The 26831-nt window shown below is 47.8% G+C and overlaps 8 protein-coding genes across 12 annotated transcripts; 2 read left to right on the top strand and 6 right to left on the bottom strand.

Moving 5' to 3' along the window:
* Window positions 1–1396: 1396 nt before the first annotated feature.
* Window positions 1397–10290, bottom strand: LOC6543530 (beta-1,3-glucosyltransferase). 2 transcript variants are annotated; one of them, XM_001969474.3, is made up of 8 exons: window positions 9778–10290; window positions 9586–9722; window positions 9204–9471; window positions 8598–8733; window positions 8176–8329; window positions 7120–7655; window positions 2384–2388; window positions 1397–1456 (listed from the first exon to the last, which is right to left on the bottom strand). In XM_001969474.3, the coding sequence occupies exons 1-6, from the start codon at window positions 10168–10170 to the stop codon at window positions 7133–7135; spliced, it is 1611 nt and encodes a 536-aa protein (XP_001969510.1). In that variant the 5' UTR covers window positions 10171–10290; the 3' UTR covers window positions 1397–1456; window positions 2384–2388; window positions 7120–7132. The 2 variants fall into 2 exon arrangements, with proteins under 2 accessions (XP_001969510.1, XP_026834765.1); XM_026978964.1 differs by lacking the exons at window positions 1397–1456; window positions 2384–2388 and having other exon boundaries at window positions 7133–7689; window positions 8177–8329; window positions 9778–10170.
* Window positions 10291–10616: 326 nt separating this feature from the next.
* LOC6543455 (myotubularin-related protein 2) lies at window positions 10617–12864 on the bottom strand. Its single transcript, XM_001969473.3, has 2 exons — window positions 11121–12864; window positions 10617–11063 (listed from the first exon to the last, which is right to left on the bottom strand). The coding sequence occupies exons 1-2, from the start codon at window positions 12652–12654 to the stop codon at window positions 10738–10740; spliced, it is 1860 nt and encodes a 619-aa protein (XP_001969509.1). The 5' UTR covers window positions 12655–12864; the 3' UTR covers window positions 10617–10737.
* Window positions 12865–12940: 76 nt separating this feature from the next.
* Window positions 12941–13842, bottom strand: LOC6543533 (metallo-beta-lactamase domain-containing protein 1). The gene has a single exon (XM_001969472.3). It carries the CDS (start codon window positions 13700–13702, stop codon window positions 13010–13012), a length of 693 nt encoding a protein of 230 aa, XP_001969508.1. The 5' UTR covers window positions 13703–13842; the 3' UTR covers window positions 12941–13009.
* A 199-nt stretch (window positions 13843–14041) lies between these two features.
* Window positions 14042–17261, top strand: LOC6543521 (FAST kinase domain-containing protein 1, mitochondrial). Of its 2 annotated transcripts, XM_001969471.3 has the most exons (5): window positions 14042–15906; window positions 15964–16243; window positions 16317–16591; window positions 16647–16842; window positions 16902–17261. In XM_001969471.3, the coding sequence occupies exons 1-5, from the start codon at window positions 14166–14168 to the stop codon at window positions 17107–17109; spliced, it is 2700 nt and encodes an 899-aa protein (XP_001969507.1). In that variant the 5' UTR covers window positions 14042–14165; the 3' UTR covers window positions 17110–17261. The 2 variants fall into 2 exon arrangements, with proteins under 2 accessions (XP_001969507.1, XP_026834753.1); XM_026978952.1 differs by lacking the exons at window positions 16647–16842; window positions 16902–17261 and having other exon boundaries at window positions 15964–16265; window positions 16317–16396.
* On the bottom strand, window positions 17168–21999 carry LOC6543519 (phosphoribosylformylglycinamidine synthase). Of its 2 annotated transcripts, XM_001969470.3 has the most exons (4): window positions 21879–21999; window positions 20420–21518; window positions 18052–20328; window positions 17168–17988 (listed from the first exon to the last, which is right to left on the bottom strand). In XM_001969470.3, exons 2-4 carry the CDS (start codon window positions 21507–21509, stop codon window positions 17291–17293), a joined length of 4065 nt encoding a protein of 1354 aa, XP_001969506.1. In that variant the 5' UTR covers window positions 21510–21518; window positions 21879–21999; the 3' UTR covers window positions 17168–17290. The 2 variants fall into 2 exon arrangements, with proteins under 2 accessions (XP_001969506.1, XP_026834752.1); XM_026978951.1 differs by lacking the exon at window positions 21879–21999 and having other exon boundaries at window positions 20420–21856.
* Window positions 22000–22627: 628 nt separating this feature from the next.
* LOC6543433 (protein slowmo) lies at window positions 22628–23963 on the bottom strand. The gene is made up of 2 exons (XM_001969469.2): window positions 23900–23963; window positions 22628–23781 (listed from the first exon to the last, which is right to left on the bottom strand). Exon 2 carries the CDS (start codon window positions 23697–23699, stop codon window positions 23052–23054), a length of 648 nt encoding a protein of 215 aa, XP_001969505.1. The 5' UTR covers window positions 23700–23781; window positions 23900–23963; the 3' UTR covers window positions 22628–23051.
* A 51-nt stretch (window positions 23964–24014) lies between these two features.
* On the bottom strand, window positions 24015–24701 carry LOC6543398. The gene has a single exon (XM_001969468.3). It carries the CDS (start codon window positions 24610–24612, stop codon window positions 24088–24090), a length of 525 nt encoding a protein of 174 aa, XP_001969504.1. The 5' UTR covers window positions 24613–24701; the 3' UTR covers window positions 24015–24087.
* LOC6543472 (sesquipedalian-1) lies at window positions 24658–26532 on the top strand. 2 transcript variants are annotated; one of them, XM_001969467.3, is made up of 4 exons: window positions 24658–24907; window positions 24982–25317; window positions 25385–25603; window positions 26143–26532. In XM_001969467.3, exons 1-4 carry the CDS (start codon window positions 24847–24849, stop codon window positions 26415–26417), a joined length of 891 nt encoding a protein of 296 aa, XP_001969503.1. In that variant the 5' UTR covers window positions 24658–24846; the 3' UTR covers window positions 26418–26532. The 2 variants fall into 2 exon arrangements, with proteins under 2 accessions (XP_001969503.1, XP_026834537.1); XM_026978736.1 differs by lacking the exon at window positions 26143–26532 and adding an exon at window positions 25665–25930 and having other exon boundaries at window positions 24731–24907.
* Window positions 26533–26831: the final 299 nt, after the last annotated feature.

Here is a 26831-nt window from a genome sequence, read left to right as displayed (position 1 = left end):
AGGCTGAAGTTCAAAACTCCATAACTCAAGTTATCTTAATCGGATTTTGAAGTGGCATACCTCTTAATGTTTCTGGCGCAATTCTCTACACATCTGCATTCAAATTTAGAAAAAAATTTTTTTTTAATTTTTTTTTGTAATTTTTGTGATAATTGATGTTGTAGAAATTCCAAAAAATTAAAAAATGTCCCAAGGCTGAAGTTCTAAACTCCATAACTCAACTTATCTTAATCGGATTTTGAAGTGGCATACCTCTAAATGTTTCTGGCGCAATTCTCTAAAAATCTGCATTCAAATGTAGAAAAAAAAATTTTTTTAATTTTTTTTTGTAATTTTTGTGATTTTTGATGTTGTAGAAATTAAAAAAAAATTAAAAAATGTCCCAAGGCTGAAGTTCTAAACTCCATAACTCAACTTATCTTAATCGGATTTTGAAGTAGCATACCTCTTAATGTTTCTGGCGCAATTCTCTACACATCTGCATTCAAATTTAGAAAAAAATTTTTTTTTAATTTTTTTTTGTAATTTTTGTGATAATTGATGTTGTAGAAATTCCAAAAAATTAAAAAATGTCCCAAGGCTGAAGTTCTAAACTCCATAACTCAACTTATCTTAATCGGATTTTGAAGTGGCATACCTCAAAATGTTTCTGGCGCAATTCTCTAAGAATCTGCATTCAAATTTAGAAAAAAACATTTTTTTAATTTAAGTTTTTTGTAATTATACCCTTTACTCGTAGAGTAAAAGTAGCATCCAAAGGCAGGAGGCAGCGTTTATCTAACGGCCGCATGTTAAAAACGGAAGCTGGCGAGGCACATTTACTGACCAGGATCTGTGCCCCGCAATTAGATGCTAATTAATCAAAAACATAATTTTATCTGTTCGGAGAATAGCCACCTTTCGTCGCTTAAAGGTTCTCTGTAACAACAAGTCAGACAATTGGAGTTCAAAGAGTCGGGCTTTTTGTGTTTGGCTGTCGATATGCAAATCGCAATCAAAAATTCAAATAATCAAAATTCTGCAACAAACTGGCCCTAATTGCTGTGCCAATTGACATTGTTTGAGCAAACTTAACTCATTTCATCCGTCGAGGGACCCAGGTGCCGAGTGAATAATGCAATTTAAATGCGGTCGGATTTTGTGGGGCTAGCCTCAGGTGTAATTACAATGCTTTGAAATGGGCAAAGTTAATTCAATGAACAGCTTCTCATTTGTAAATCGCATGCTAGTAAATCCCTTGATCATCGGTCCATGATTCTTGCCTTTAATTAACTTCCAACTTTGCCATAAAAATTACTAGAAGTTTGGTTGAGTTTATATAAATGATTAAAGGAGCTCCATAAGCATATAATAACCCAATTAAACAACTTTTTGTATTTTTCTTTTTTTTTTGCTTAATTTTTACAACTAAATTATAACGGTTTCCGCTCTTTAGTTTAAGTGTCTAGTCATTCATCTGTAAGATAATTAAATAAGTTGTAGTATCTAGTACTGAAAATATGAATAATAATTCTAAGTAAATTACCACTTCTTATAATAATTCTCATAATAAATAATCACCTCTTTTAAATTACAATGCGAGTCACGTTCACCCTTTTCGCATTAAGGGTCGATAATTTGTCACCCTAATGGAAAATCTGGCTAAAATAAATATGTTTGTATACATTCGTGTATACATTTCCTAAGCATAATCAGCTAAGTGTTTTTTCTGAGTACATTTAAGATGCGCAAAGCAGCGAAAAGGGGCAGATATCCTTGCGAATTGAAAGTCAGAGTGTGTAATTAATGAAAAAATGTGGTCGCAAATTCATTAAAAATACACGCTTAGCTGAAGCGTGGCTGCTATGAAATTGTGACTTTATATTGAAAAAATGTCCTCAGGTGTAGAAAGCATTTCTTGCTTTAAAGATATATTTAAGGAAAAACTTCAGTTGGCTGATTTTGGCGAAGTCACCTGTCCAGTTTGAGTTGCGGCGCTTTTGGCCAATTGTGCGTGAAAACTTTTCAACCGATTGATTTATGTGCGTCCATTTGGGGTCTGCGAATGTGCCACCCATCACATTAAGCCCCCAAATGCAACCACCAATCCATTTGGGTGTGGAAAATGTTGTTTTAGTGGTCGAAATCACCGAAAACGCTGTGTACATTTAAGATGTCACGTGCAACTAATTTATTTCGCCAAAGCTTTAACGCAGGCCCCTCGGTATTAAAAATGTCGAATATAATGAAAGTCGTAACTGATGATTACCGACAGCAATTGCTGCTCACCAAATCTGTTTTGATGGATACGACTTTGTACTTCAGGGGAAAACGAAATTTGGTACATAATATATAAAGAGGAAAAATAAGCATTGGCAGGCCAATCAATAGCAATTACAATTACTCCACCTTTGAGCCAAAAGCTGAAACCAAATGGTGCAAGATAATTTCTAATGTGTTCACCAGGATTGGACCTACTTAAAATCTATCTAGAAAGGGTACAAAGAGTGCCAGAGCAATTGTGTAACGCCATGTGGACAGATGGACACCACAGGACGCAACCAAGATCGCTGCCCAATGATGACATATTTGCCATTCGATTCGACCAAAAATGTATGCAAAACGTATGGCACTCAAACGTGACCCAAAGCGCGATATTTAACCTGGTAGGGTTATGGGCTGCCCATTTAATTCCTCACTAATAGGTTCAACATTATGCCCATTAATTACGCCTTGATTGGAGGCGGAGTACTAGCGGTGGCTATGGAGTATCTTATTAGTATAGTTGACGCGCCACGCCCATCTGAATGCCTCTGCGTCGATAAGCCGCCAATCGTGTCGACAATAGAACCTGGACTTTCACTTGGACCCAAGTTCTGCACTGTGGCCCAAGTTGGCACAAAGGACTCCAAAAGTTTGCTCATTAATTATGGGAGCAACAAAAAATTGAATGACGCCCAGAGCAAATTTGTCGAGAAGTTGCTTTCGCCGCTTTCGAGTTCAATTGGTCATTGGCGACTTATGTGGCATTAAGTTGTGTTTACCAATTTATTAACTTCGAACCCGGCCATCAAGATGCCATTACCGATAAAATTTACATATTGTGCGGAAAGGAGTCTCCAAGTACGCTGGGACATTTCACTAAATTATGGTGTAGCACTCATACAGCTGCGGTCAAGCCTATAGCAACAAACTTCAGATACTATTTCAAAAATATATACATAAAAAGGTACAAAAAACTGTTGATTTCAGTAATCATAAGCATTTATTATGTTATTTCCGCTATCCATCAGTTAGCAATAGTATTTAGTTTGTTACTCGTTTTGAAGTCTTTGGCTCTGCACAAAATCGATCCTGATATCAGATGGTTTCGTCGTCATTAATCATTGATAATTCCAGCAAGGAAGGAATGGACTTCCCATTGTCAAAAAACCAATTTAAAGTAAATTAGCGCAGCGTGAAGTGCTCGTCCTTTTGTGTGGGTTGCGACTGGGTGGTGGCTAGGTGGCTAGGTGGTTAGGCGGCGGATTGGCTGGTTGGCAGAGCAGGTGCGTGTGCTTTGGGCCAAACAAATGTGGCAACTCGACTTGGCCAGAAGTTTGCACACACATGGCTGCGGTTCCCGTTCATTCGCTATCAGATCACGTACTGGAGCCTAGCTTAGCAGTGCGCAGAGGTCCTGCCGCTTATCCTGGCGAAGGAAAAGTCCTGAGGCTGGTGAAAATAGTGCAAACGTTGGCCCTGCGAATTTATTGCACGTGGAAAGTCGGTCGGATGGGTTGGACTGCAGATTAGACGCCCTGATAGACACAACGCCTTTTCCTCGAGTTAAACTTAAGTTTGGACATGGACATGAAATTTATTGCACGTTAACTGACACGCAGTCCAAAAAGGAAAAACATCATTGGCGGCACCCCACAAATTGATGAAGTCCTACTGTTTTATTTTTTCACTAACTTGCGGCTGGCAAATGACTCGAGGCAGTTGGCTAAATGTGGCAAGTTGTGATTGATGACGGGATATGCTGGAATTCGAAACAGAAGAATAAAGTTCACACTCCCTTTCCTTTGAAATAAAATGATTAATTTAAGCTTTTTACTTGTACAAGCTTTTTACTTGTACTTTAGTTTGCAAAATAATAACATATTATAATAATATGCTATAGCTTGAATTTACTAAAGAGCACTGCACTACTAGTTTTAAGCAAAATTTAAAGGACCTCATCACACATGTAATATGTTTACGTGTGTCAAAATCGCCAAGTGCAGAAATTCAAAATTCAAAGACAAACTAAAACAATTGCCTCAATTCGACTGGGAACTGAACAGCGAAGTTGGGGTCCCAACATGAAATACACACCTGTAAACCTAAAAATAAATGTTCTCATTTTTTAAATCATTAAATGCATTACCGAAGAGATTGAACAATGCATCGGTATACTCTTTCAATATAGGGTATAAAATACTTATTTTTCAAAAATAAGACACCTTGCATCAATAGCAAAATTTTGGAAGATATTTCCAGATTACTACATATACATATGTATTTTCATATACAAATTATTATTACTCTAGGCTCAAATAATAATCAAACCAGTGTGGCCAGTAAAACACTGTATTTCCCAGCTCTGTAACTATTATTTTGCGCACAGCTGTAGCGCCGTTTAACTTCGACCTCGCACCCGTCGCAAGATGCTCGCAAATCCCCAAGGATTGAACTCACTTTGGCCGAAAGAAATCTTTTAAACAATTTCTGCCCTGTTGTTCATCCCGTCCAGCTGTAGGGCGGTTACTTAAATTTTCTTATGGTTTAACTTCTGATGTTGCAGGACAGATTAACGCAGCTGTCCTGGTCGGACTCCCAGTGATGTCACATTGTTCAGCGTAATCCACTTCCAAAGAGCCACAGGCAACAGCCATGTGTCCAAGTAATCTCCGCTAGTGTCTATCTGCAGCACAAACTGTAATTTTATGCAAAAGTCGGAAAATTCTACGTGCCCCTCCAACTCGAGATGATATCCGCACCATTTTCAAACAGTTTTTCTGAGGACTTAAGCTGGTAGAGTATGAAATAAAGTGTGAACAGAAAATCATAAGGATGCTTCTTAGTTCAGTTAACTTTACATTTCTATGTTTCATTTGTTTCTAACGCAATTGACATTATAGTTACAGGATATACATATAGACACCCAGAAGAAACTGCAGCTTGATCTCCTAGGAATCACATCTCTTCTATGCTAAATCCCATATGAAATCCCACCAAAATGCCTGGAATCCTTCAAGATTCTGCAACTCGTGCAGCGAACTAACGAAAAGGAGTCCCTTGTGCGACCAGCCAAGTGGGTTGCTCCAAGTGAGTCCCAGCCAAAGGCAACTGGAAGGACACACTCGACTCGACTCACATGCGGCATTTATACAAATTACATTTTGTTTTAAATTCAACTTGTCGCAGTATGGCCATGCGGCTGCTGCAGTTGACTTCGGCTGAAGGGTTGTGGTCGGGCTTGGTGTTCATTGAAAAATCCGCAACTAATTAGGACAGACGGACGTGGAGGACGAGCGGGCTGCACGTAGTTGACGTGGACACCACTGCATCCTCTGCCGTGGGCGAGATAAGCTACTTCGGGGGTCAGGTGAGCAGCCAGAACAAGCTGAAATGCATTGCACTCATTTATGCGGAATCCGTGTATCTGGACTGGGAAAACCAGCAGAAATATATAATCGTTTTATAAACATCTTCTTGAGCAGCAATAAACCTTATTTTTTTACAACCTTCACCATCAATTCTGTCCCATTTGTGCCACCGAAGCACTCCTTGTTAGCTATCTGTCGATTCATATGACTTTGTTCCAAGCATTATCTCACTCCTCTTACGAGACGGATAAATAACAAAACAGCCAGTGGCTGTTGTGTATCTAAATTCTGCTGCAATGTGCCCAAAGCCAAGTAAACAAACTCTATAATTGACAGAAACTTTCACCCAGTCGCTTATTAATTCAACACCAATTAAATGCCGACTTCTACGGCTGTCAACGGACTGAACGAGCCAATTGACACATGGCTTACGCCTATTTGGAGAATAACCTGACATTGTGACCTGCGAAAACTATTGATTAGCCCCTGAATAATAGATGCATTCCCGATGCATTAAAGGGAGACGATAAGAAAGCCAACGTGGCCCTTAAAGTACTACTTGACTAGACTTTCCGCTCCGTGCAGATTGACCCCTTTGTTTATCCGACGGATACGCGCTGAGCGGATGGCGGCACAACGTGGCCAACACCCAAGAGCCACGCCAGCCATTCGAAAAGTGCACCCAAGCGTTAACTGTTGATGCCCCCGAAAGTGAAGTATTCACCAATTCGTCCCTTGGAGCCTTAAAATTTGCATTTAATGAGGTCAAAGTGCGGCCGAGGTGCGAAAAAATGCTGATTTAAGCAGGTACTTTGGGTTGCGATGTGATTAAAGTGTCGTCGAATGGAATCGAATGCAAATTATATGCATTCCGTTGCTGGGAAATTGATCTGCCCACTCAGTACTAGTGGCAAATTTTCACGGAAAGAGGAGGAAAAGTAGCAAGCCAAGCCAATTATTTAAAACCCAAAACTATGCTAGAAATTTAATTTTAACGACTTCGAGGCTCCAGAAATATATCAAAGATGTTCTAGGCTCATCACCACAGTTTAAAGCAATTGTAAGAAGGTTATCCGCATATTTTAAAATCGGACATCTTTTTTGGGTCCTGCATTAGCGTCGTTGTGGCCGTAATGTCACTGTCACTGTCCAGATGCACTTTTGAGCTGAGTTTTCGAATCTGTGTCGGCGAAAAATGCTGGCAATGATGTCACCGAATGCAGGAAACTGAATATTTTCCAAGCCCAAACACCGCCAAGGAAAATTGCAGCCACATTGGAGCATTTCTACTAATTAAACTGACACGAAAGCCGCAAAACAGACGAATGCACAGAGTTGCGACTAAACCAGTCCCAATTTTAATTTCGGTCTATAGAAAATGGGAATTTGTGTGCTTGGCAGCCGCTTGATGTCTGCCTGCAGATTGGTTTTCAGCTTTGCCCGCCAACTTCTGTTCATTTCAGTTCAACTGACTGCGGCAGAGCTGTGCGTCGTGGCCCATCAGTACTCACCTCGGCGACTCAGAGATCCAGGTGCTTGCCCAGACCCGTTGCCTGCAGCAGTCGGAAGCCTGCGGCCAGGGAATGTCGCCCCATCACCGTGTGGAGTGGTCCAGCAGCAGGCTGTTCCTTGTGCGCCTCCAGCGGGGCACTCCGGTTGACCAGGCTGCCTCCGAGCCAGCGGCGGTAGGTGTGCTCCGGATCGGTGTTCCAGAACTTGTGGAAGGACAGCGGTGGCTGCAGCTGCAGCAGTTCGCCGGCGTAGTCCTGCGGCCTGGCCTGGTGCATCCCGGCAGCGGGAATCGCCGGCACGCCCAGCGCTTGGAGGCAGTAGCCCAGGATCATGTCGTCGGGGGCGCTGGCACTGGGACAACTGCAGCGCTCCACGATGAGCCGCACCAGCGGCAGGCTGAGCACGATGCCGGCTCCTCCCGTGTGGTAATTGAAGCCGTCGGGAGCGTGCAGTCGGTAGCCATATCGCTGGCCCAGGTACACCAGCTCCGTGGCATTGTGGCGGCACAGGAGGGCGCTCACTCGGGGCACACTGGTGGGGAAATGGGTGTGGATGAGAGGCGGTTACCCCAATGGAAAGTACCCGATGAGTCGGGTATATCAATATAATCGTTTTTAATTGAATGCGCCGTCATGCGATTGAGAAAGTCGGAAAATATAATTGAAAACGCGACAGCAAAGTGACTTCGACCAGCCGAAGTATGAATACCCTTCCGGTTGTGCTCGTGATTTATGTGACATCTATAAGATTTTGACTTTCAAGCCCCAAGCTATTGAAGGGTGACATAATCGATTATGGGTGGTTAAGATTCAAGTTCATAGCGGATCGACTGAGATGTGCATATACAATATCCTTTATAGGGTAGCAATCGCAATACTCTGTGCAAGGCTGGCTTTACTTTAATAAATTAAAAAAAGTAAACCTTGGATCAGCACCGCTCTGTAATAATATGGCCATCATCTCATAGAGTCGGCCATTAAACCTCTGTGCCAGTGGCTACTCCAAAGTATCCCCACCCATCCCCACTATCAATCTGTAAATGACGTCTCACCTCAGCAGCGTGTCATCGTCGACGAGCATGAGCCAGCGGATGTCCAGTTGCTCGCCGATGTCCTTGAGGGATAATTGTAGAATGGCCATTGTCTTGGCACAGTGTCCAGTCTGCACATTGGGTATCCCAGTGCTGATTGTCGGAATGCCGACGTCTATTGAGGTTTTCGTTGGGGGCAGCAGGAGTGGGAAATCGGAAAGTCAAATCAATGAATATTCAATAAGTGGACTCCTCGCCCCCGGGCGAGGGGAATTGGGGAATTGGGCTGTGAGTGGTGGATGGTGGATGGTGGATGGCCAATCACACTGGCTGAAATTCAATGTTTTCCCAGGCATATGTGGATGCTATGGGTGTGGGTTTAGTTAGGGGCCTCGATCCCCCATTCGGTTTAATTGCCCGCTCATTGTCATCGGGTTGCTCACCTGCCACATCGCTGTAGTATCGCCTGTTCCGGGCGTCGGCAGCCCAGGTGCGCTCGATGATTGGTATGCGTTCCTTGTGGAATTTCGCACAGGTTTTGATGGCGAAGTATATGTGCGATCCTGTTGTTGTGTGCAGCTACTCGTCCGGGTCGGGGTGGCCAGGATGCAGGTGCGGAAGCGGTGGGTTTTAGTTTGGTGTCGATACGAAATTTATGGTTATGGTGGTTTCAAATGCTAATTGCTCCGGCTGCATCTTGAATCTGCTATCAATGTGTGCTTCAAACTCGGAGAACTCAATGAGCTTTGATTTAAGGACTTTAAACTGGGTTGCTGCCCTGCTTCTAGATAATAACTACAATAACTACACTACTATTAAAGTGTGAATCCCAATAGGAAAGGTTAATTTCAAATCTTGTTCCTTTATATAGCTTTCCCGATAGTTTCCCTGACTTTCGCATCAATGCGAACCGGACAATTTCAATACATACATTCATGAAACATAGGCGAAACTTGTCATTTTTGCAAATACCTCATCTTAATCAAAAGCCCCTTAGCATGATATATGATTTTGCTGCAACAAGGCATGCCAGGCATAAATAAACTTACACAGCCATGCCTCCGCTGCCCCAAAGTCAGTGGCTCCTCCGGCTGCGCATGCAGCACACATGCCACCTTCCTGTGTGGCACGGATGCGGCGGTGGGGCAAATGTAGCTGGCACTTTTCAGCATGATTCCTCCGGAAATCGGGGTGCTAATGTGCGGGGCGGGCGGCACATTGTCGAAAATAAAGCGCGCCAGCTCGTAAGAGGCATCAATGGAGAAGTCGCTGTGAACCGTGATGTTGTGGCCAGTAGAAGCAACTAAGTCCGCCAACCTGGAAGCGAGGGATTTATTCAAGAGATGCCTATATGATTGTACATCAATATTTGGTTATCAAGTGTCCTTAAAACAAATTCTTGTTGCCGTATGCTCCTTAAAAAGGACTCACCTTCGCAACAGAGCACCAGTGAAAATGACTCCGGCACTGAGCATGGGGTATGGGAATCGCTGGGGATCCTTGTGGTTTGAGAAGTGGTGGATAATGGTGGCCTCCGCATCGTAGAGGGCATGTCCGTAGAAGGAGAGCTGGAGGAGGCACATTGGTACAGGGCACAGTGGTGGCCTCCAGGGACAAACTCACCTCCCTGGGGTCCTGGCGACGCAGTTGCTCGAGCAGGCCGCGCAGCGAGGAGACACGCGTGTTGTGTTGACACCATATAATCCATTCCGTGCGCGCACCCAGCACACGTGCCTGGCCACTCAGATGAGGCAGTGCGTCCAGCAGTGTCCAGTGGTTGAACAGCTCATGCATAAGATGGACGTTCAGGACAAAGTCTCCGGGGAGAATCCCCGTGAGCACCAGTGCTCGCTGCTGCTCCAGCACGCTGTGCGATAAGGCTGAGCACTCACTTCTGGCGTGGAGAGTATATGGGGGGCAGGCGATGACCAGGAGCACCTCCCCTGGCTTATTACTACCGCAGCAGAAGCTCACAAGGCACAGAAGCAACAGCAGCACACATATCCTAGCAGGCATAACTAATGTCTATTGCGAAACTCTAAGAGTTCCGAACACATCTCTTGATATTTTCCAAGCACCTGTCCTTTTCCTGCCGGAAAACGGAACACGTCTGTCCCATTGAACGTGCGATGTCGTACTGAGGCAGCTGTGATTTAATTTTGGCGCAAAGCCGAAATGTTTTGTGTCCTGTGGTGTCAAAAGTGGGATTCGGGATTTAACGTGCGTAGTCCAACGCGCAGGCGCCTATAAGGAACTGTGTTTATGAATGAATCGCAAGGAGCATGCAACAGTTGGTCACCTGTTCAAGTGTCTCCTTGATAAAACGTATCTTATATCAAAACTAGTTTAAGGAACTTAGTTCTGTGGTGTGGATCATTAAAAAATCGAAAGAGTTCCATGTGTAATATTTTAATTAGTTGCGATAATGTGGTTTAAATTTCAAATGGGGAACTGTGACATTGTTGATTCGACCAGTTTTCCATCTTATTTAGAAAGAAAACCTTTTATTTGGAATTAGAGCGTAGCTCACAATAAGTGCGCTACATATGCGTACAAGTAGGGGGAATAAAAAAAGCAATACTATTAGTGCATAGGCGAGGCCAGTCGCGTAGTTGTCTGCATGCTGTTGCTGCGGTTGTTCGACTTCAGCCGCAGCTCGTTCACGAGCTTAAAGAGCTGGTCCTGCTTGGAGAGCAGTTCGCGGGTTCGCTGGCAGCCATGCTGAGGAGCGCAAAGACCGGGATTCCAGCGACAGTATAGGCCCTTCCACAGGCGGACCGATCTCACGCTGGCAATGGGACGCAGCACCAGCTCGGCCCCGTGCGTGAACGAGGGGAAAAGCGGATTCAAATACTGGTCCAGTGATGAGTTGATGTGCGTCCACAAGGATGTTGTCTTGTGCTTCAGATCTGCAATAAATGTGCGAATTACTTTCAAGTCCAACAGCAAAAAGCAATCAGTCTAACCTTCGGCCACACGCTCGGCCTCCGTGTTGCAGAGGAAGGTGCCAAATCGACACGAGTACAGGTGATCGACAATGGTTATCAGGAAGTGCTCGTTGAACTCAAATGCGTTGTTGAACTGCTGGCTAACCTGCCAGACGCTGTCGATGAATTGCAGGAACACTGGGGATCTGTCTGCATCCGAGTGCTTGTTGTCGCCGTGACCAATGCGTTGCTGGAACTTGTGGCCAAAGGAGAGCCACTCCTTCTCGATGAGCACCTCGAAGCCGCGCACTGTGCGATAGTGCGGATCGAGCAGCAGCATGGAAAGAGCCGTTAGCTGGGCTGTGCGATCCCAGCCGTCCGAGCAGTGAACTACGACGGATGTGCTCATGGTCTCCACCTTGTCAACGATCCTAACGGCACCGGCCAGGATGCACCTAATGTGCTTCAGCCACAGTGTGTTGTCGATGGCCGTCTGCCACTTTGAGTCGTCGGTGGTGGGGAAGCAAGCCTCCTTCACTTTGCGTAGACTCTCCCGCATCACGTGGATGTTGTGAATGTCGAGGAAGTTAATTTCCACGTTTTTGTACGCGTCCTCCGATTCGTAGCCACCGCCTTTAGCCTTGTTAGCAATCGCATTGGCGCTTGGTCGCGCATCCATGATGGTCAACTTGTCTGACTGGGCGTTCGCCTCCATGATAAAGCTTAGGTACGCCTCATCGTCCGAATTACGCTTGCCACTCACACCCACAAGCGGCTGGGAGCAGCGCGTAATGGTCGCCTGTGTCCGGGGGTTCATCCAGGACAACACTGGCAGGCGGCAGCGCGAGCGAAACTGTGCCACGCGTCGCAAGAAATCATCGGAGGCTGCCTTGGGCACAGCCCACACGGCCGGATAGCTGTCGCAAATGGCGTAGGACTCGTTTAGCTTGGTCGCCCGCCACATGTCGTTGGGAACGCCCAAGCGCCGCAGCTCCGCCAGCGGTTCATATACCGCCCATCCGTCCCAGCCGCCGTTCCCGTTCACCGAGTTGGCCGCGGCGTGTGCGAATGCGAAGAGCCGCCCACTGTACGATAGTGGGAAGGCATTGGCCTGTAGTTTCTCAAACACCGTCCTGCGCGAATGATTCTGCTGCTTGTGGGCGAAGCGCAGGTTTCGCATGTCCTTGCAAAATATCTCGATTCCGTACGAGTTCTCGCCGCGCGACGTGGCACCGCCAATCTTCTCTACGCGCGCAATCACGCCCAGAGGCACGTCGACGACCACTGGCGGTTCCTGATCCCGCAGAGGAAGCGACCGGAAGTACAGGCGGTAATTGGTTATGGTTAGGGCGCCGAACACGGGACCGCGGTAGGGACACACGTAGGTCACGTCGTTCTTCTGGTCCTGGTCCTCCTCGCCCTCCAGATAACCGAAGGGCGTATCCCGCAGAACGCCGTTCTCCCCGCCTCCGTGTTTGGAGCCAAGCGAACTGGACTTGGAGCTGCTGTCCAGGGAGTTGCTGCTGGCAGTCTTGGAGGCCAACTTGTCGGCCAGGCTCGCGGAAGGATCCATTGTGGGATGGACACGAGAGGTGTTTGGCTATTGTGTTGCTGGTTGTGCAGCTGTGTTTTCTTTTCCAATTGTTAGCTAAATGCAATTCACCAAAACTCATGCAGCAGTGCTGCCAACTCGCGCAGAAATAAAAATAAATAATCATCTGTTAAAATGTCCCATTTCTCGGGCAAAAGTACCAAGAGGGAATTTTTGTATAGGCGCGAAATTGTTTTTTTTTTTATTTATTTAAATAACTAAACTTAAGTCACACGAAGGGATAATAAAAATCACTTTACACTGCTTGTTTATTATTTAATGAAAGTTAAAACAATTCCACGGGGAAATAACAACTTATATATTATACTTATGTTTATTATATTGTGCTAGAATATGCGGCGTCTTCTTTTAGCTTGCAGCGCATTGATGAGGTGACAGGAAACATTGGACCATGTCCTGGGACAATAAATTCGCACAGATGTGCAATTTTGCTGCGCTCCTCGCGCTGTACCTTCTCGTTTTCGCTTCCAGCTTCCATCCAAATGTTCTCGTCGTCGATGTCTTCGCGTCGCTCGAAGAGATCTCCGGTGATACCGACGCGTCCTCCCAGCTGCGAGTTGTCCACAATAACGGAAACGCAACTGAGGGTGTGTCCCGGCGAACGTCTCACTACCACCTCGGCATTCGAGTCCAGGGCCAGTTGCTCGTCCGGATTCCCACTAGCAAGGTGGTCCATGTAGAGGTCGTGATGCGAGGCACATGCGCCGACTAAATGCATTCGCGCCTTCTGAAACAGGTAGTTGCAACCGATGTGGTCGGAGTGTCCGTGTGAGCAGACCACCACGTGGATGTCATCCACGCCCAGACCTTGCTGGACCAGCAACGAACGCAGGTGCTCTCCATCCCAGGCCGTCATGGTGTCCACGATTATGTTGGTGCCATCCCGGCAGCGGACCAGTGTGCAGGTGCAATTAGCCCTCATGGCGGACTCGTCTCCATCCTCTTGGCGGGAGTAGCCGTCCCGGAGCACGGTCACCTGGTTCCGTTGTGCAGGATCACTGTATGCCATTGATTAGTTGTTTAACAAAGCTAATGTTCAAGCGTTATTAATTATTTGGGGTATTATTAATGCAGTTCAATTGTTCAATCGGCGAATTTTAGTCAGCTGCTTATCAGCTGTTACAAACTGTAAAGACAACTTTTGAACAACCTGTTGAAAACTAGAGTTGCCACATTTGCTTTAAGTAAAACTATTAACAAAATAAACGATGTATTTCCAAACTTACAAAAGAAAATTGCAGGTTTCTCAATTAAATTAACGAATACCGCTGACAGTTCAGAAAATATAATAAAAGATTTTATTTTTCATTTTCATTAAACATGGTTGATTAGTATTGGTTTCAGTGTATGGTTAGTTATGACTACATGGCAACGCCAACACCAGCTGGTCGCCAAAATCGCTTCACATGTGTTTATACGGCGTAATTTTGTTATTATTTAACGATTTCTGAATAAGCGCGAGATAAAGTGTCATGTATTTGAACCACCTGCCGCGAGCACAATCCAAGTACCTACAGTACCTTCTGCCGGTGCGTCGGCTTCATCTCCTGCGACGGCACGTTAACATTGGCGCAAAGCCGCCCATACTAACAGCTGCTTTGCTGCCGGCAGTGGGACAAAAACTGAGGATGCACTCGCAGCTGGTGAACGGAGATATTGAGGACAAGTTTAGCGTGGCACGAGAGCAGGATTCTCTGCTAACCCGTTTGGAGGAGTCCAAGACGGGTGACCAGCTCTTAGATGTGTTGGAGAACTGTGACGGTCTGCAGAGCTCGCATTTAGTAGAGGGAATCTCTCTGCTTTGGAAGCTCCATCACGCCGCGGACCAGCCAAGTAAAGATGCCATCACGAAGCGCGTGCTGCTTAGAGTGCTACCAATGTTGAGCCCCTATGTACACCAACTGGAGATCAATGATCTCAGTAGGTGCTACCTGTACCTGCGCAAAATGCATATACCAAACTCTGAGGCAGTCGTGGAGGCCGTGCTGACGAGAGCTCTGCATTTAATCGAGTTAGCAGTGGATGATGAAGTAATTCCCTTGACCTCTTTGTCACGCCTCTCGGTGGGCATTAACTTGGAACGCGACTTCTTCACTCCGCTTGTGTGTAGGAACTTTGTGCCGCACCTGGAGCATCATATAAATCGGTGCCACAGCGAGGAGCAGGTTCGCCTTCTGTCCACGTGCCTCTTTCAGCTGCACTTTCTCATTGACGAGGAACTGCTTACACACTTTAAGTCGCGGTTGACTGAAATGATGCAAAGCGGAGCCCTGAGCAGTAAAACTCCTAAGGCTCTTCTTAAAGCGATCCACATGCTAAATATTCCAGTGTGGTCACAGAATCACACCCAATTGATTCGGGAGGTCATGCTGGTTTTGCAACCTTGCATCCACCAGATGGAGTCTGTAGAGCTAAAGAGCATGTGTCGATCATTTCTGCACCATCAAGAACCCGCCGCACTGATAGAGCCGCTCAAAAAATCCATGGAAAAGTTGCTGCAGGATGAAAGCACAGCTGACGCCCTGTCGTGTGCAGTTCCCTTTGCAACGCCCCGGCAAAAAGACAAGTATCTGCATCATTTTAGGGAACTGCTCTACTCCGAAGAGGCCTGGCTGCTTCCCAATGCGAGCGGACACTTCTTCAGTGTTCTGCGTGCATTAAAGGTCTCCGACATTGGAATCTGCAACACATACTGGTCAGGAGTTATACGAGAGCTGGAGTCCTGTCCGGAGGAGCAGTCACACCTACGGTTCCTGAGACACAGCCAGCGCTACATGAACTTTAATAACAACCTGGGCGGAACCTACCGTCACTTAGAACTGGAACGCAAGTTAAGTCGCATGTGCATGAGTGCTATAGAGGAGGACATAGCGGGAAGGCTGCCAGCAAAGTTCGCCCGACTTGCATCCTTTGTTCTAGCTTACGGACAGACTCCATTGGCCTGGAAAAAGTTTCCCAATTTTTTGTTAAGCAAAATGCTCGCCATGGCTCCCCAGCTTGGCATTCAGGATTGCTTCCTACTCAGTAGGGGCATGCAAATAGCCAGCGAACTACGATTTCGCCAGCATCTTCCCCAACTAGCTGGCATGCAGCTGTCCACTATGGACAGCATTCTCATCGGTTGTGCAGAGAGGCACTTGAGGGATGCCGAAAAGGACCCTCTGAATGCCAGCGAGTTGAGCATGGTTGTCAGAACACTTAGTCATCGCAAGAGTAAGTTGATAACTACGGTTCAATTAAAATATAGATATAAATTGTATTCCTTTACAGAGCTGAAGAACACGGTGGTTTACAACCAAGCCCTGGCGCAGTACAAAAATCTGCACTGCAGCGATCTCAATTCTCGGGCGGTTCGGGACATGGCCTACAACTTCAACGCTTCGAATTTCTGTGTTCCCGAGCTCCTAGAGTCCATGTTTGCCTACATTTCCGAACAGCACGAGCACATTACCGGCGACACGGTAGAGAAAGTGTTAACCTGTTCGTATAATTTGGGCTACATGCCTGCATCCGTTGAGGCTTTAAACCATGCTTCCGTTGTACTGCTAAGGTGGGCATAACAATTCCTTGAGGTAGATCTAAAATGATATTTATATATAATTTATTTATATTTATCCCTTCAGAGATTTTGACCAGATGAGTGGATTGTCGATTGTCCAGGCCTGTCTAGCACTGTGCTTCTACAAATCAATACCTGAGCAGCTAATCAATAAAGTGTTCTGCGTGAAGTTCATTCAGCGAATCGAGGATGAAATACAGGTCTGCTACTCAAAAGCAACTTATCCGGAACGGGTCCTTAACCTGGTTATGCAATTGAATCGCACCGTATGCCTGGACTTTCCCGAGGCCAATGTGCCGTGGTTTCAACAGAACTACATCGAGGCGCAGATCAGCAAAAGTAATACATAACTATAATTATCTTATAATGGTTCTATATTGTATAATATTTTTAGGATCCTTGATTCCTAGTGAGTCCACAGCAGAGGTGAAACAGCTGCTTCAGCAGCTTCTTCAGAATGACAACCATTTCCGATGCAACCACACTACTCCCTACGGCTACCAAATAGACTTTGTGATACATTTCGATCGGGATAGGAAGCCCATCCCAGCACCTCCTGTGGAAGCAACCATGTTGGATCGCATAACCAAGTGGGCACACAAACGGAAGTCATCTTATATAAGTACTTTATCAATGATTCCAATTTCAGGGTGGCAATACTCCTGCTGAAGCTCGACTCTTTTTGTGAAAACGATCTGACTGCCTTGCGTGGTCCCGAGACTTTGAAGATGAGACATCTAGAGATGATGGGCTACAAGGTAATGCAAATCAACGAACACGACTGGAACTCCAAGTATATGGCATCCTCAACAGCCAAGGCCAATTACCTCAAGTGCTTGTTACAAATTTCACATTAGCTTTCATATCTATCCGTCGCGATGGCATTACTTTTTCATAAGTAAGTTTATTTGAGTTAAAAAGTTTATTAGGTATTTAGGTCTATTTTATAAAAATAGTAAAGAAATTGTATTATATTTAGATGTAACAGGTCATAAATGCCAAGAATGTATTTAACTGCTTCCAATTCCTCTAGAATTGCTACTGATCCGATTTGACACACCAGTTGTAGGCGTTGTTAAACATAATCTGCCAAGGACTTTCCGACTGTGTAGGGGAAACTTCGAATGAAGACGGCACATAGGGCCACTGGTACATGGAGGAGCATCGCTCAGGATGTGGCATTAGGGCCAAATGACGTCCATCCGTCGAGCAAAGGCCAGCGATTCCCTGAGGACTACCATTCGGATTAAGAGGATACAGTTCTGTGGGCCTGCCCCCATCATCAACATATTGCAGGGTCACCAGCTGTTCCGAGTGCAATTGGCTAATGAGCTTCTCGTCCCGGAATGCAAAGCGGCCTTCACCGTGAGCCACCCAACAGCCCAAAACAAGATCCTTCATACTTCCGAGCATAATAGAGCGATTGCTTGGGATCTTCACTGTGGCCCAACGACATTCAAATCGTTGCGATCTGTTATGGAGCAGGGCCACGTCGGGATCTACACCCACATCGCTTCCTGAGCTGCCCACAAATCCAATGAGCGTCATCAGCTGGCAACCATTGCAAATGCCCAAGGAGAAGACATCTTGACGACGCTTGAAAGCCTCAAACTGAGGCAACAAGCGGGGATTGTGCAGGATGTTTGCTGCCCAACCCTTTGCAGATCCCAAAGTGTCCGCATAGCTGAAGCCGCCCGGGAAAATCAGTCCGCGGTATTGGGAGACGCTTGCGGTGCCTGAAAGATGAAATCATTTGGATTAGTTCTTTTCCTTGTATAGGAATTTACCATTAAGCTTACCTTGAAGAAGATCCGACATGGTCACATCGTGCACCTCGAAGTTTGCCCTTAGCAGGCAGGCCATCATCTCACGCTCACTGTTGACACCCTCTTCGCGGAGCACAGCCACGCGAACTGGGGCGGAGGATCGCTTGAGAGTTAGCTCGGCCTGCAGATTCTGGGGACCCTTATATTGGGGGGCTTGGCGATACTCAAGACTATTGTACTCAGCCTCGGCGCACTCCGGATTGGCCTGAAGCTTTTCTAGCTCGTAACTGGTTCGCTCCCATTTCTTGTAGAGCAGACGGAGTGGCTGATCCAGTAACTCTGACTTGCCGTTCTTGAGTACCACTCTGGAATCGAGTCCGAATCCATCGGTCACACCCAAATAGTAGTTTGGTACTCCTGCCTTTTCGTAGGTGGATCGAACCTGTTCCAGGTCTGATTCCAATACTTCCACCACCCATCCACACTCCTCGGCGAAGAGAAGAGCTAGTTCGGGACGATTAAGTTTCTCGACGGCCCTATCGAAGTTCTTAAGCTTAGCCAAGGGCTCCGATAGCTCCACTCTAAGGCCACTTAGTCCTCCGATGGCCATCTCCAATAGGCAAACAAGCAATCCTCCGTCGCTGACATCATGTCCTGCCTGAAGAAGTCCTTCTCCCAACAACGATTGAGTTACTGCAAATGCTTTGCCCAGCAGATCACTCCTTGTCAGGTTTGGCGCCTCCTTGCCCTGCTGCGCGTATGCCTGAGCAAGAGCCGATCCACCCAGGCGAGCGCTGTTCTCCACATTTATCCAGAGCAAGGAAGTCGTCGAGCCCGCGCCGGGGCCTTTAAGATCAGGCGTAACCCTTAGCCGCACATCCGGACAGGGAGCATAGGTGGAGATGACGAGAGTACCCGGCGACTTTATTGTCTCACCGCCCACCTTAGCCGCCATGGACAGGGAGTCTTTTCCGCCATCAATGGCGATGTGAAGCTCTTCAAGAATCTGACAGAGCTCCTTGCACGCGTCGAACATCCTGGCACCCTCTCCAGGCAGCTTTGCAGCCCACATCCAGTTGCCAGAGCACTTGACGTCCGCCAGTTCGCTGATCTTTACAAACACAAGGTTACTCAGCGCTTCAGCCACACACATTCTGGCCATTGCGGCGGGATCGAGCAGTCCCTTCAGTGGCTGGGTTCCAATCGAAGTGGCGATTCCAGAGTGACTAAAGTGGGAGACGGTGGTTAACGCGTAGTCCGAAAGCGGTGCTTGCAGCGGTCCCACGCACTGTTGCTGTGCAATCAGTCCTCCGACGCAGCGATCAACCTTGTTGGTGAGGAAGCGCTTGCTACCGACTGCCACTAAGCTGAGAACTCTCTCCAAGGCCTCGTCCAGAAGCAGGTCTTTCGGCAGACTTAACTCCTTGAGCGGCGTCTGATCACGTTTCAAGTCGTACGTTCTTTTGGGCATGTCACCCAAAACGTACTTAAGTTCCAAGTCGAAGGGTGAGACTGCGCTGCGATTGGACTCGTTCAAAGCCTGTTCAAGATCCTTGGGGGCAGGTTTCTCCAAGAACGTTACTCGCCCATCTCCCGTCACCACTCCCACGAAGCTGATGGGACAGCGTTCACGCCGGCAGATATTTTCCAGCAGCTCGCGTTGATCAGCGTTGCAGAGAATGGCGTTGTTTTCCTGGTACTCGGCACCCCACAGTTCGAGGGCAGTGATCGTGGGATCGCCGAGTTGGAATTCCTTGGAGAAGATAACGGCTCCGGCGAAGCCTGGTTCCACCAGCTCCTTGAGGACGTTGCCGTTTCCGCCAGCTCCCTGGTCATGGATGGCCAAGATGGGGTTTTGGTCGCCCAATTCTAGACAGGCTCGCACCACGCGGTTCAACTTGTTTTCCATTTCGGCGTCTCCTCGCTGTACAGCGTTGAAGTCGAGCTCAGCATCTGCGGATCCTTGTATCTCTACGGAGCTTGCGGCGCCGCCACCCACTCCTATCCTGTACACTGGTCCCCCGATCTTGGCCAACAACTGACCACGAGCCGGTGGCAACTTCTCGCGCATGGAGGCCGGCATGGTGCCCAGGCCGCCACTAAACATGATCGGTTTCACGTACTCATCCCGCTGGCTGGCATCAGCCGCACTGTTCAGTCCATAGGAGAGGGCAAAGCCGGAGATCACTGGCTCACCGAACTTGTTTCCGTAGTCGGAGGCGCCATTGCTCGCCTCTATGAGCACCTGAAGGGGTGGTGCAAACGTGGGAGGGTATTTATAGTCCGAAGGCTCATACGGCTGTTTGTAGCCTGCAAGGATAACGAAATCGTGATGTGTAATACATTAGGAAGAGAATATTTAACTAATAACAATTAAAATCTCGACTGTAAAAATGCTCACCTGGAATGTGGAGTGCGCCAACACAGTAGCCAGCGGTGCCGGCGATCGGCACACCTCCTCTGCCCACGCCCTGGACGTCGCGCAATCGTCCGCCAGTGCCTGTAGTGGCTCCGCTGAAGGGCGCCACTGCAGTGGGCATGTTGTGGGTCTCCGCCGTGAAAATCAGGTCGGACTGCACGCTCTGCAGACGCACTGCACCGGGAGCGACCACGGAGGACGGGACTATGGCCTGGTGCTCGAATCCCACCATCGCGCTGCTGTTGTCACTGAACTTAATGGTGTTGTTGGGGTTCGTGTGGGCCTGCGTGTCCATGATCATGCGAATCAGCGACTTTGGCTGCTCCACCCCGTCAATCACCATGCGTCCGCGGAAAAACCAGTGGCGCGAGTGCTCACTGTTGCTCTGGGCGCAGTCGAAAAGCTCAACAGTGGTGGGATTGCGGCCCAGCTCCTTGGCGAACAAGTCGTGGTAGTAGTCCAAATCGAAGTCGTTGAAAGCTAAGCCGAGTTCCTGATTAATCCGCTCCAGTGCCACCCTTCCCTCCTCCAAAACGGGCACGAAATGCCAGTTGGCCTGACGCTCAGGTAATTGCTCGTCAAAGCTCGCCTTGGGGGTGTTCTCCTCGGTGTACAAGCACTGGGTCATGCGGTCGCCTAGCAGAGGAACAAACCTGGCTGCCTCCGGCACCTTCGAACCCTCGCCAAAAGTAACCAGATAACGCGTGGAGGTTTCCACCCGACGCACCTCGGAGTACCCGAGATTTTGGAATATGTTCACGCAGTTCGTGGAGTACGGGGTGGAGAAGTTAAAGCGCGGCCCTATCTCCAGGAGCAACTGCCTCGGCCCTGTCGACTGCAGGGCAGGTTGCCTGGCCAGGCTCTGGCCATTGCTCAGCGGCTGCTTCACCAGCCACACCAGCAGCTCGTCGAGGGCCAGAGAATGCGCTGCTTGAGCGCTGTACTCCAGATGATAGCAGCGCTCCATGCGCACGGACACCACGGAGGCGTCCTCCTCGCGCAACCGGTGCAGGACAGCCTGCTCCTCGGCCGCGCAGTGGGCGTGCACATCGTAGTAGCGAAGGATGACCATGTCGTGGCGCTGCAAGAAACCAAATGCTGATTGAGTACAGACAGTGTGCACTCCTTGCTCGTCGAATCGAGAATGATCTTGGGAGTTGCAATGCGGTTGACGACCAGTGGGCCGTGCCCACGCTGTGCTGGGGGTTATCAACTGGCGGCACCTATACCACAGCCCACAGCAGGGGATCAGGTTACAGCCGAATGATGGAATCGATGGAATCGGCTGCAGCAATCGCTGCACTGGCGTCACAACTTGTTTTTTGTTTTTGCCCGGCTGGGAGTTTGCTGATAAGCCAGCGTAAACATATTTTCCATCGCGAACGGAAACCTGCCCGGCTGAATGGTCAATGGGTTATTGTAAATAATTAACGCCACCTACCCCAAATTGAAGCACAATAACACTGAGCGGAGCACACGTGCGTCTCAATTGCAAATTACGATCGTTTTGGGGCTTCAACCCGGTTTCCCCTCACTCCGCGGCTCAATCCACCACACCGCCCAGTGCTGAACAGCGATGGGGCCTACAATTCAAATTAACCCTTAGACGGACACAGCTTCAAAGCTTTCGCTCATTGTACTCATTGCGTAACATGCTAGGGTTAATGCGAAGGGTTCAACGAACCGAAGAATTTGATTGTAATTAAATGCTTAAAAAAAAACACTAAATATTTATAAAGAAGTTGCTTCTTTTGATATGTAAGGTATACATATTTATTTTCCACAAAACCTGTACTATAAACGTATAAACATAGTGATTTCATCAATGAAGTTGTTTCCAAGCACCCACCTTCCCTATCACCAAACCGCTTGTTTAAACACATTCCTCGCAATTGTTAGACCTGATAAGGGATATATCAGTTTCCAGCTCTTCGATGCTAACTATGCACACAGTTGTTGAGCCGTCGACGATTTCTAGGCACGTGGGCCTGTGATGGCATGCGAATAAAACAGACGCCAAAAATCGCCAATCACTTATGTATGTATAAAAAAAACCCACAAATCGGCTTTCTTGTGATTTATTTATACACAGAATGCTCGAATGAATCGCTGCAGTTGCAGTTCTGAAGGTAATACGAATGCAAAAGGCGCAATACATGTGGGCAGCGAATTAAAATTAAACAATTGAACTTGACACTGGCTGGTCGTAGGCAAATATGTCGTTTAATTGCTCCTCTTGTTCTTCGAAATCTGCGGCGGTTTACAAAGCTTACATTGACTATGTACTTTAGGTATATTGATCTGCATAAATGGGGGCCAGCATTAGCGTGAGTTCCTTTCTTTCCAGTTCTGCCATTTGGGGGAGCTTCTTATCGGCCGTCGGTCAGCAGAGATGACTCATTGAGTAGCCGGGTCGTTCGAAAGGGAGTTATTGTTATAAAATATATGCATTGAATGGCTTGAGAATAGAAATAAGTGTTGCTGTCCCACGTGTTGCTAGATGTCCATCTTGCCATCGATTAATTAGTTGTACTAAAACGGCGACCGCACGCCATCTAAATAATTCACTACTAAACAGCCCCCGCGCGACCTTGCACTGTCGCTTCGTCGCCACCTACGTAATGTGCATCGCCTTCGCCGCCTTGGCGGCCTGCGCGCTGATCTCGTCCATGCTTTTCCGCGCACTCTCCGTCACCTCGTCGATGGAGCGCCGTGTGCTGTGCAGAAGTTCGTCGGTGCCGCGGGCGATGCCCTTGACCTCCGTGTTGATCAGCCCAATCACCCACTCCAGGCCCTGGCGTCCCTTGCCCGCATTTGTGCTAATGGTCGAAGTAAGCAGGTCCTCCATGTAGTGGGACAGCGGCACACCGAAGACGGTAACGGTGGCCTCCTGCTTGAGCAGCGTCTTGCTGGCGTCCGATGGATGCGGCTCATAGTAGAGCACCTCGTCCACGCTGATGTTGCGGCAGAAGGTAAGGTTGTTTGTCTTCAGCACCATCTGCTTGCGCTCTGGATCCACCGTGGAGCGCTCGCTGGCGAAACACGTCTTGGCCGTGCCGATCAGCGCGTGCGTCCACTTGGGGAAGTACCACTTGGACTGCACCAGTCGATGCGTGTGCAGCACCCCGTCCACCACACGGCGCTCGACCACGTCCGTGCCAATGATGGAGGGCGTCATCGGGTTGGGGTACTTGCGCCACGCCGCCTGCGTGACCGTCTCCCACGGGTGGTTGAATATGTGCTCCGATGTCCAGATTTTCATTATGCAAGCGCCGTTGTCGTCACCGTCGGGATGTCGGGCTGTATATCCTCAATGGGCAGCCGAGATGTGGGCTGTCCTGCGCCTGCGGGGGCAGACGGAATGGAATGAAACGGGGGAGCGTTAGCTGAAGTACACGGCTCGAATTTTGAAGGCAATCTCGAAATTATTGAATATTTCCGAGACAAGTTACGAGAGCTGACCTTTACTCGTGCTGTGCTGCTAGAGATGACACTGGCTCCGATAGGCCGGGCTATCGCGGTGGGGGCGCCTGGGCTGGGATGGACACACTGGTGCAAGGAAAGAAAGTGCACCCTGTAGCGGTAACTTATTTATTATTTAATTTACTAAACAATCTAATGGTTTCATTCTGCCATTGCACGGCAGCAGCCTATTCCGGCCCGAAGGTGCGTGCGTATTTCTCGTAAGGGCGCTTGTCCAATCGCTGCAGGCGGCTCTGCACGAATTCGCGAAACTTGTGCATTACGGCGGCATCCGACGCGATTAGTCTCCTCTCCTCATCGATGATCTCCACTATCTGTTCGTCGCTGTCCTCTGCCGCCCGACGTGCCACCGAACACTCCAGACGGGTGCTGATCTGGTTGACTATCTTCTCGCTCTCGTATTCCATTATTTTGGCCAGCGCCTTGGCCGGCGTGCGCCTCGGATTGCGCGTCTCGGGTATGGTGTCGGCAACCAGGTCCGCCTCCTCTCTCAACCCCAGCGTGTGCAGCTCCTGCTGCAGCTCTGGCTCCTGATTTGTTTGCTCAATGAACTCCGTCAGCGAGGGCTCATCAGGATGCGATTCGCTGAGTGTCGAATTGTTTTGAAAGTTCGTCAGGTGGAAGGTGCCATTGGTGTCGTAGAACTTGTAGCCCAGCATCTCCAGCGCTATTTCCGTGAGCAGGTACGACATTTCGCAGGATCCTAATTTCGTTTGTGTTTGTTTGCAAACACATCGAAAACATGGAATTCGGCACCCAGCAATCGATATCCGGCGGCGGTGTGGCAGCACTGGCTATCAGCTGTTCGCGTAGCGTCAATTGTTTCTCGCTTTGCATTTTTTACCTGTTCATCACAATAATAAGGGGCGAAAGAAGGAAATAGGACACCCATATACGCTTCGAATGCAGCCCGAGACAGTGCAGCCATGAAGATTAACGAGAAGAACCTGTATGTGTTCGCGAGGACGCCGCCCTTTGACATGGAAGGTATGCCACCGAGCCCTTTCGCTTCGCTCGTCTATTAATAATCATAATCCCATAATCACCGAATCGCCTTGCAGGCTTCCTCAACAAACGGGGCGAGGTCAACAAGGCCTTCCAGCGACGCTACTTTGTGCTGAAGGGCAATTTGCTCTTCTACTTCGAGTCGCGCTTGGACAAGGAGCCCCTGGGGCTCATCATAGTCGAGGGCTGCACCATTGAGCTGTCCAACGAGGTGGACAACTACTGTTTCGAGATCGCCTTCAACGGCAACCGCACCTACATACTCGCCGCAGACAACCAGGAGTGCATGGAGACGTGGATGAAGGCGCTTACCTGCGCCGGCTACGAGTACAAGCGTATCATCCTAGCCGAGCTGAAGCGCCAGCTGCAAGAGATGGAGGACTCGAGAAACAGTGAGACTGCACTGTGGCTGATCCCAAAATTCATGTAAACTAATCCGCTGCGTTCTTAAACCCACAGAGATGCTCGGCAGCGCCATTGACGGACCTCAAAGTGGCTCGGAGAGTGCGAAGCCCAGACCGCCGCCCAGGCGGACGAATCCATTCAACAGACCCGCTCCTCCTCCGCCAGACAGCTCGCTGAGGGGCGGGGTAGTCATGTCGCCCCTGCCATTTATCAACGGATACTTCGGGTCAAGCAACGCGCGGCTGCAGCAGGAGAAACTTATGAGCAAGCAAGGTATGCACAAGATTCCTACATAATGTAAATGAATGTACAATGCTGTGCTCTGTGGGTATAGTTATCGAAAATGAACTGAACGGATGTGACCAAATCGGTAGACGAAATGAATCATCACTTTTTGGGTTTTTATGGAGATGAATACACCGACCATCTGCATAGATTTTGGTTTTTATTCGTCTGATTTTAAGGATTGAATTTTAAATAGCTGACCACAAAACTATATTACAGTTTAACGGTTTACGAAATTTCCTAATAGTACTAAACACTTAATACATGTCACTTAATTAATACATCACACGGCATTTGTGCACCCAAAGCCAGCTGTTTTGCCCCAACACAACGTGAGTCTACCGTTAGTAAGAACTAGAGATAAGGAGAGAATGCTCCCAGTATAATCCGAGGTTCGATTGCCAGCAAATCGTTTTCATTTACTCGGAGCCAATCTAGTTTAGTCAGCGAAATGCCAATGGGCGACATTTTCTGCAAAATCTGTTGCATATTCCCAAAGCCAGGCTACAGGCACTTTCTACTTGCAGATGCTAACGGAAACGGAAGCCCCAGTGGAACGCCCAGGGCCCCACGCCGTCCCACACCCGCTCCTGGTATCGCGAACAGCGTCTTCTATCCCGACGCCCGGGATCAGGGAGCGGTCAACAACAATCACAGCACCATCAGCGGTGCCGAGCGGCAGCGTCGACAGGTCAAAGCACTGGAGGAGTTTGCACGCAACCACGAGCGCTTTCGCAGGGAACTGATGCCAGATGTGTCCGCTTACCGCGAGCGCCAGGGACAGCCACTCATACAGTTGTGATCTAGGAGTGGTCTGCGCCAACAATGTATTACCCGTTTTGTGCTAAATCAAATACGTTTCAAATGAACTATGCTTAATTTCCATACATGTTTGTTTCAATAAACAAAACTTTAGATATAATGATTTTCCGCGATCATGGGACATCTGTGGTTGACACACTCAGTAAAGTGGGCAAACTAATGATAATACTGATCTTATTTGGGTTAATTATTATTTTTTGTAATTTTTTTTTTTTTAATTTGATTATTTTTTAAATTTCTTAATGAGTTGTAACCTTTGAGGACTTACAGAGTCGCCATTAAAGATTAAAAAATGTTCACGGAATATTTCGAACAATGCATAAAATAAACAAATATTAGATGTTACTTAAAAAATGAATATTTTACAAAACACGATTGACACAAATACAGTTTG

This window comes from Drosophila erecta, unplaced genomic scaffold, assembly GCF_003286155.1.
Source record: "Drosophila erecta strain 14021-0224.00,06,07 unplaced genomic scaffold, DereRS2 tig00000055-arrow-pilon, whole genome shotgun sequence".
In the NCBI taxonomy this organism is placed as follows: domain Eukaryota; kingdom Metazoa; phylum Arthropoda; class Insecta; order Diptera; family Drosophilidae; genus Drosophila; species Drosophila erecta.
This window is presented reverse-complemented; position numbering and strand designations above follow the sequence as displayed.